This window comes from Etheostoma spectabile, chromosome 12 (genome assembly GCF_008692095.1).
Source record: "Etheostoma spectabile isolate EspeVRDwgs_2016 chromosome 12, UIUC_Espe_1.0, whole genome shotgun sequence".
Taxonomy (NCBI): Eukaryota; Metazoa; Chordata; class Actinopteri; order Perciformes; family Percidae; genus Etheostoma; species Etheostoma spectabile.
Window position 1 is genome coordinate 199,703 of NC_045744.1, and position 8,677 is coordinate 208,379.

Below are 8,677 nucleotides of genomic sequence, written 5' to 3' on the forward strand. Positions count from 1 at the left end.
AAAACGTGTGTAATGATCGGGAATGGTGTGCTATGACTTTTCTAAGAGATTTCCCACGCGGTTTTCACGAAATTGGCAAAAAACTGCGAAATATTTCTCATAGACTTGAATGGGAAATGTTCTGAAAATTGCTCAACATCGCTCAAAACGCCACCTCTTTGGGACTGTGTTGCCATACTTTAATGTAGAAACATGATTAAAAGTTTAATCCGAAGACAAGAAGTTGGCGTTTATTGGGCTGAATGGGCGTTTAGATATCAAGCACGGTTTCTCCCAAATCCCAGTTTATGTATCGTCCCGTTTTCAGACCATCTCAGATTTTCCAATGTGTGTATGTGGTGGAATGTTGAGAGCTAGGAGGACAGAGTGGGGAGATTAAAAAAATCATCTTGGTTTTCTCTCTATAACTTGCTCCCACACCAACAATTCTAACTTGTCATGGCCAATGTATGCATCAAAACGTGTGAATTCTTGTCTAGTTTCAGCCAATTTGCACATGTATGCGATATGAATTATATTTTTCGCTCAGCAACCTTTCAAATTACAAGACTACCCAATCTTCCTCCGTTCACTGCAAACATCGTCCACATTTTTATTAATTGCAATTGGCTATGTCTGCATACAGTTTGGTATTTTCACAGGACTTTTTATCCTCAAAATAACTTCAATTACACAGATAGTGGCAGTTTTGCAGTTGGCCTAGTCTGTGATCATCCCTTGATACGTTGTTTTCCTCCCCCCTAACTCCTCTCTTTTGTGTCCTCTTCCAGACTAGATATAAAACCAATGAACCTGTGTGGGAGGAAGCATTTACATTCCTCATCCACAACCCCAAAAGCCAAGAATTGGGGGTTGAGGTACGGAGGTGCTCCAGTCTCATGTCTATAAGCAGTTAAATCTTGACCATGTGAGTTGTGACTCACAAATATTCCATTAGCATCACATGTTTTTGTACCCTGTGCGTTTTAGGTGAAGGATGAAAAGCACGAGTGTTCTTTGGGGACGTTATCACTGCCTTTGAGTCGTCTGCTGGAGGCAAAAGACATGACGTTGACCCAGCGCTTCCCTCTAAAGAACTCTGGACCAAGCTGCACCTTGAAAATGAAAATGGCTCTGCGGGTAGGAAGACAATCTGTAGATGATGAAAACTATTTTTGGTTTGTCATGGCACCATTAGATCAGCTTGCAGGGGTTGCCTAATGTGGTTTAGCTCACTTTCGCTCCAAGCATTAAGAACCTTTTTTTTAAATCCCAATTTGGGATTCCCAAAGTGGCCTTAGATATTGCCCCTTTACTGGAAATATTCTAAAAAAGCAGAAATAGTTTACGTTTTTCTCACCTGATTTGGGAAAAAAACAGAATTGGGGTTAGATAAGGCATCTGATCTCACATGTTGTAAAACTGTCAACCTTTGACTCATTTTCTTTGTACATGTTTTATTTCAGGTGTTGTGCTTGGATAAGAACACTCCCTCATCCTCAGACTCCACCCCATCCTCCGTAGAGGTCCAAAAGAACAGCTCCTCCAACCAAACCCCACGGCCCACCATCTCTTCTGATCCTGTGCCTTCCTCCTCCACATCCGCCATCCCATCAGTGTCGGCCCAGGACCTGCTCAACCGGCGTAGGGAGACCGACGATCCCTTTAGGTCTCCGGGAAGCACAGACTTGGGGCTGGGTGGAGGAAGAGGAGGTGGTCGGGGTCTAGCAGAGACCGGAAGGAGCACCTCCAACCTGGCTATCTCTGGGTCCCAACAGTACCTGGTTGGAGGCAAAGAGCCAACGCCCAGCATCGCCTCGGACATCTCCAACCCCTTTGCTGCTCAGGAGCTGCAGCAGAGACTCCAGCAGCTTCAAAAGTATCTATCAACCAATCATATATGTATTTATCTGTCCATCTAATTATCATCTATCTAACCTTGTGTAGAACACATTTTTCTATATCTTTGTAAAATATGGAAAATATTTGTAAAAACAACCAAAAAAACTGATCCGCTGTATGGTGTCCGGGAACAACTTGAACCAGAGATGTCTGACTTCAAGATCCAGGAAGATTTATTGAGATGCCAGATGAATGACAGTTTGAACATGAAGTTGCACGTGAAGTTACATGTTAAGTGTGATGTGGTTGTTCTGGGTTACACACATCACTATAAGAAGTCCGAAAACGGGACCTTTCCTACAGCCGCCCCAGATTTACCTTAGAAATCTAAACAATCCAGACACGAGTCTAGTCTGGCAGGACAGGGAGGTGAATGATAAGAGCCACGGTTGAAGGTAGGGGTCCTGACTCTGTTGTCTGCTCCATGTGCAATCTGGGAGATCCCTCCAATTGGCCACAATTCTCGGAGGTAGCTGTGGGAGCTGGAGAATTCTTTACTGTTAAGGTACTGCTTTGCTAAGAAAGCGCTGACCCTGGTACCAGCAGCTCTGTGCTCCTATCTCAACCAATTTATTTCCCCTGGTTGGTATCAACTGCTAAACGAGGGCTAGTCTGCTGTTTCTTCAGAGCCACACATGACCTTGGGGTGAGGAAGGCCACCTTGACTCAACCACTGGAGTCCTTAGTTCTGAGGTAGTCTACAGAGCTGTTAGCCTTCTCCAAAGCGTTGCAGAACACATAAATGTCCCTAAGGCTGTTTGGTGTGTCCAGCTCGGGGCAGCTGTAGACTCTGGGAATGGTGATGTGCCAAAGCTCAGCTATTTCTCTTTTCCCGCTCCTTCCAGGCCTGGAGCATGTTATCAGGTAGATTGCCCCACTCTCTATGCTTTGCCAAAAGCAGTTGCACCATCATCTTTGCTCTTGTGGTGAAGGACACCTGATGACCAATGGGGTCATATTTTGTTGCTGGCGCTTAAAGAGGTCTGTGGGAAGGTCTGGGTTGGCAGTGCCAATAAAGTCCGAGCCCTGACTCCTGACCATCTGGCTGGCCCTGCGCTATACAAAGCTCAGAACTTTCCGCCTGGCATCTGAGGAAAGGTGGCTGATGACTGCTCCTCAGTTGCTTGCCTAAATGTCCATCCTAACCTGTTTTTTTTTGGCCGCTGGCCCGCAAGGGGGGCCAAGTCGAACAGATTCTTTTGGGGTAATAAGATGGAGGTAGTCCAAACCGATAAGGAGAACTTGCTGAGCTCTTTAACTGTTCTGTAGAAGAGGCCTTGGAGGTGGTGGAACATCTTCTGCAGGATACTGACTGGATGTGTGTTTAGCCAGTCCATATGTTGGGCAATGAAAGCTCTCTTGATGTGGTACATTCTGCATGGCTGAGATGCAGGCGACAGCATAAAAGACACTCCCGCTGCATGCAGGACCTGGAGATCCTGGTGTACGGTTCTGAGGGGCTAGTCCTCAGGTTGGCCTTCAAATCCAACTCCATGGTCAGCCACATGTAACCAAACTGTCCTCTCTGAGCCATCGTCCAGGACAGAATGTGACTCCAAGGTTCAATCTCCATTGCATAGTAATACTTTACTGACCTTCAACAGCACGTTCCGTCCATCATGTAGCTCTGTCTTGACCCTTTTCTGCCTTATCTGGAGCCATCCTGTTCAGCTCTAGGAGGACCAGCAAGTGTCTCTTATTGCAGCTCTTTCAGGTCATCTTTAGATCCAACTCTGCTGCTCTGTGGGCTTGTCCACAGCGCCAACACCTGTTGATTTTGTCTGTTGTGAATATATACCATACGAAAAAAGAAAGTGATACAGTAAGGCGTCCGCTTTTCTAATATATCCCATGAAAAGACAAAACCTGACTTTGCTGCCCTATCCATGACACTGCTCCAAATTCATTGGTTCCTACTTAATATGTAAAAGGAAAACAGATTTTTTTTTTTTTATAATTGGATCACATATAATATTATTTGAAAAATAAGGCTCAGTGATTCTTTTGAAACAGCTTTTCACTGTAATTTGTATCAAACAAAGGAGAAAATAGTGTGGTGCTCTAATAAGTATTTGTGGCAGCAGGGCTGTACATGTGGGATTGAGTTTTAAAAAAACTCCAATATGTGACCTAGTGAGGACATTTCTACGGATCTGAAAACATACCTGACTGATCTGTAGTTCTAACTTTCACACACTTTCTAAAAACACTCATGATACATGAACATGAGGTGTTGTTTTTGATGTGTTAAACACCTCTCTCTCTCCCTCTCTCTCTAGTGGTTCAGGCCTGAGTCCTTCCCAGCTGGGTGAGATCCAGCTGACAGTCCGACACAGCTCTCAGAGGAACAAACTCATCGTGGTCGTTCACGGCTGCAGGTACGAACCAATAAGAGCGAGGAATTTCTTCCAAAACTGCTCTCTGTATTGGCTGAATGTTTTAAGTAATATTCATTTGTTTTCCCGCCACAGAAACCTAATAGCGTTCACTGATCACGGCTCAGATCCTTACGTCCGCCTCTACCTGCTTCCTGACAAACGGCGGTCAGGCAGAAGGAAAACTCACACGGTCAAGAAAACCCTCAACCCAGTATACGATCAGACGTGAGTCCCAATGCTTTTAGAAAACTGTATTGTTGAACCGTTTTGTTAGTTTTAGTTTAGTTTTATTTAGTGGCTGAGTAGTAAATGTGCTGTGTGCTCTTCCTGTCTCTGCCTGCTCAGGTTTGATTTCAGTGTCTCCCTTGTGGAGATCCACAGACGGACTCTGGATGTCGCAGTGAAGAATGGTGGAGGCCTGCTCTCTAAACACAAAGGCCTTCTGGGAAAGGTACAAACTTGCAGGGCTGGCACATTCTAGACATTAATTAAACCCTGAGGAGCTGTCTTAAAGTAAATATGTTTTAATATGTTAAAATATATTTTAACATATTATTATTGTTTTCCTGATGAATTCTTATGGACTTCAGAGTTTTGATGATCTGTCAGTTTGATTAAAACCTAAAATAGTGTTTCATTTGCAAAAAGAGCATGAGAGAATATGGTCTTTTAATATTTTAAATCAATGCAGTCATTTAAATTGAGTCTTTATTTCTCCTCCTTGTTTCATCAGGTTCTGGTGGATTTGAGCCATGAGGACATCGCTAAGGGTTGGACACAATGGTTAGTCTTTGATTTCACCCTTTTCATTTATAACACAACAATCAAGAGAAACGGCTCTCACAGAGCTCACGTTAATGTATCAGGATCAGAATCGTTACCAAGTGAGCGCCATTCGCCAAGATTACTCTGAATTGTTTCTTACATAAATCCCATTCTGATTATGTAAGTTTTTACATTAAAAGAATTTGCCTTGGTCTTTAGTGCAAACAAATAAAATAAAACAATATGATCACGTAAAAATTAAAGCAAAGTATTGCAACAGTCAAGAACATAAACGTAGCATTATGGCCATTGTAGGAAAATAAAAAAAATAAAAAAGCCAGGAAAAGGGGGTCATAGTTCGAGATTAAAGTTATTTATTTTATTTGAAAAAACTTCTATATAGTTATATATAACTTATTTATTTTCTGGGATTACATTAGCTAATTTAGAGAAAATATTATATATTATATATTAGATAATGTAATATGTTGGACTATTACTTTATCTGGCTGTGTTTTTCAATTTTCTTCCTACAATGGCCCTAACATATATTTTATTATATATTTCTTTTCAATTATTATTTTTTTATTTATGCAGGTACAACATCAGTTTCAGACAGACAAACAATAATATTAACACGATTTACCAAATAGTACGTACAATATTTTAAACGTAAGTGCCAAGTAGACTTAAAACACTAAAGTACCAAAAACAGGAACCAGTGAGAGTCTCAGTGCTCTGTGACGGACAGCATTCAGCTCTGCATTCATGTACACAACGGTAAGAATGTGGCAGCAAAAAGCCCTTTCCTGGCATTAAATAACTACCAGAATTTATTACGAAAGAAAAACCTTAATTTCAACTTCACTTTCTTTAAAAGATGTTCAATATGTAACTCTAAAAAAAAACAACCTCTATAGGTTTTTCTAAGCCGTGTGTGCCTTGCTGTGTGTGCATGTGGTGAATGTGGGCGTAGCCGCTGTCCATGGTGCTGAAATACGTGAGGAAATAGCTAGGATGAAAGGCGCTCTCCACAAGCTCAGGAGTAAGGTCTGTTTAGTCTCTTGTAGCTGACATTGTTTCTCCCGTGTCTTTCTCCTTGCTCACACTCGCAGGGGCTGCTAACGTAACCATGGTAACAGTGTAACATGAAAAAAATAAAAGGTGTGCGGGAGGTGGCTGGGAGGCACTTATAGATATCAATATGAAAACTTGTTGTGATAGATGTTGTGTTTGACAAAATGTTGTTATTGCAACTCATTAATTCATGTGACCTAAATATATTTTTTATGTCTCTGTATCATGTCATATTACATGAATATATGAACACATAATCATGTCCATAAAGTGCTATTTTCAAGGCCAAGAGTGAACTTTTAAGCCTGAATAATTTGGGTCTGTAACGATATGGAAAATAAAAGCAAAGTGGCGAGACTCAGCTCCACGAACCTGTGTCGCAGAATTGTTCCCCCTACACAAAATGATGCCATGTGGCAGAAAAAAATGTGTATTACGTTTTCTGCTATTTGCTCGCTCAAACTCACTCGTTATGAATGCTGTGATTTGATTAGATCCCTGCTGTGGGAGTTTGAATGCAATGACTGATCAGAGCCAGTTAAAGGAGAAGGACCAAGCTGGAGTTTTTTTTAAATGAAAGCCTCTTTCTCCTCCTGCAGGTATGAGCTGAGTGAAGATGGCCTGATGAAGCCTCAGCAACTATAGACGGCAACATCATAATCATCATCATCATTATTATTATTATTACTACCATCACATTACCACATTTAAGTTTACAGTATGGCTTTTATGTTTCCATTATTCTATGTGTACAAAAAGAAATAGAACAGCAGCTTTTGACACTCATTTAATCACATCAGTCGCAAGGCAAACCTACCCTTTAAGAAGTTAAAGGCTGATAGACTAAAGGGAGTTTAGGAAATGTAAAATACTGTTTAAGTCTATATTTCATATTAATAGGAGAAAGTATAGCAGCTTTAGATGAAGACAATCATTTTTTTGTCGTCGTATCAGTTTCCTGCCTGAAGCACAACGATGTACAAGATTGTAAATATAAAACCGAGGGCACCTTCTCCAGATAACAGAGAGCTGTGGTCTCTTATTTTCCATTTTATTTTATTTTATTAATTCATTTTTTTTTATGAAAAACATTCTGGACAATGACTCTGAAGCAGAACAGACAGAGACGCGGTGTATTTAACATTTCACCCCCGTTGGTTTTGCTACTGCAGCTTTACTTTGCTTTATTCCACCGTAATAATGTGTGTAATAACAAAGTGAAAAGAACTATTAATATGGTTTTAAATCCGATCCAGGTACCAATTTTTTCAGTTCTTTTCTGTCTGTTAATACACTTTTTATGCTGAAACAAGGCCGTTGTTAAGTGTAACCTGTTTAGTTTTTTTAAACTGAATATATTTGCACATCTGTATGTTTTTATCTGTTGGGGATTATTTTTACTTTAGGTGTAATTTAAACGTTGCCTAAATTCCTCTTGATTCAACATGATTAAACATTGAAACATTAAAGTGTCAAGTCTTAAAATAATATAAATAACCTTTTTTCAAGGAGTTGTGGTTTAAAGTGTTCCTTGGTGAGCTTGAGAGGTGGATTTGACTTTAACATTGCTATGTTGAGCTAAGATAATCAATTGCAGCTCACTTTATTTATGTTGAACTATTCCTTTAGGTTATTCAAGCGGTATTATAGCACCAACTGCAAGACCCGCCCTTCTACAGCATTTGCGCACTATGATTGGCCAGGTGTCCATGCTTGCTCGAGGCTATCCTAATCTTGACTACTCGAGGTTAATGCCCAAGCCCAACCTGCTGCGTAGCGACCCATATTAACACCTGTTCATATGTCAAATCTTGGCTTGAAAAGTTGACTCCAAAAATTAGACATTAGGTGTAAATGGGCTGTGTAAATGGGCTTGTTTGTGTTCATTTCTGCTCCATTCATTCTGAGTATGAATCATCATTAGTCTTAACTTTTTATGTAACACGTTGAAACTATGAGTAGTCTGAAGCAGACACAGACTGCTGTTGAAAAGGACATTTCCCTTTTAGTTGTTATGGTTACATACACACTTGTTTCACGCACATTAAGCACCACTTTGCTTTGAAGGGCTTGTTTAAAGGGATGATATCAGTAACCACTACATAGAAAACAGACTCCTTCATATCAAGCACATTAAATAAATACATATGTTGTCTATGTGGCCCTTCGAAGCCAAAGAGCAGCGATACAGAGAATGCTAGTGTGACCTTTGACCTTCAAAACACAAATACAGATCTCTGTGAGCCTCAAGAAAGTATTATACACATATGTATGTAAACTGTTAATTTTTTGTTAACTTTTAATGTTTTTTATTTGGGTTTTGCAGCTGTCTCTCTCTTTGTCTTGTGTTTTATTGAGTAAGAATCCCACTGTGGATTGGAGAGCTTCTCTGGATGCCGGCTTCTTGTCTCTGCCATGTTAATTTATCTTGTGCCTTGAGATTCACATGACCATGTATAAAAAGAACCAAGAAAATGCTCCAACAGTTTCCTATGTTTCTGAATGTCTCCTAAATGCCTTTTATCAAACAAATAAAGAGCTCTGGCTATAGCAGCATGAAGCTGTGCAGCACTGTG

General features: G+C 40.6%; 1 protein-coding gene across 5 annotated transcripts in view; it reads left to right on the plus strand.

Moving 5' to 3' along the window:
* The window catches only part of esyt2a (extended synaptotagmin-like protein 2a), an 80,581-nt gene extending 71,904 nt beyond the window's left edge, over nucleotides 1–8,677 (plus strand). For all 5 annotated transcript variants that reach the window (XM_032531919.1, XM_032531921.1, XM_032531923.1 and 2 more), the window contains 8 exons: nucleotides 771–857; nucleotides 970–1,119; nucleotides 1,446–1,858; nucleotides 4,161–4,259; nucleotides 4,353–4,484; nucleotides 4,605–4,710; nucleotides 4,993–5,042; nucleotides 6,701–8,677. In XM_032531919.1, the coding sequence (XP_032387810.1) occupies nucleotides 771–857; nucleotides 970–1,119; nucleotides 1,446–1,858; nucleotides 4,161–4,259; nucleotides 4,353–4,484; nucleotides 4,605–4,710; nucleotides 4,993–5,042; nucleotides 6,701–6,746 (1,083 nt within the window). In that variant the 3' untranslated portion in view covers nucleotides 6,747–8,677. The remainder of the gene's footprint in view (nucleotides 1–770; nucleotides 858–969; nucleotides 1,120–1,445; nucleotides 1,859–4,160; nucleotides 4,260–4,352; nucleotides 4,485–4,604; nucleotides 4,711–4,992; nucleotides 5,043–6,700) is intronic.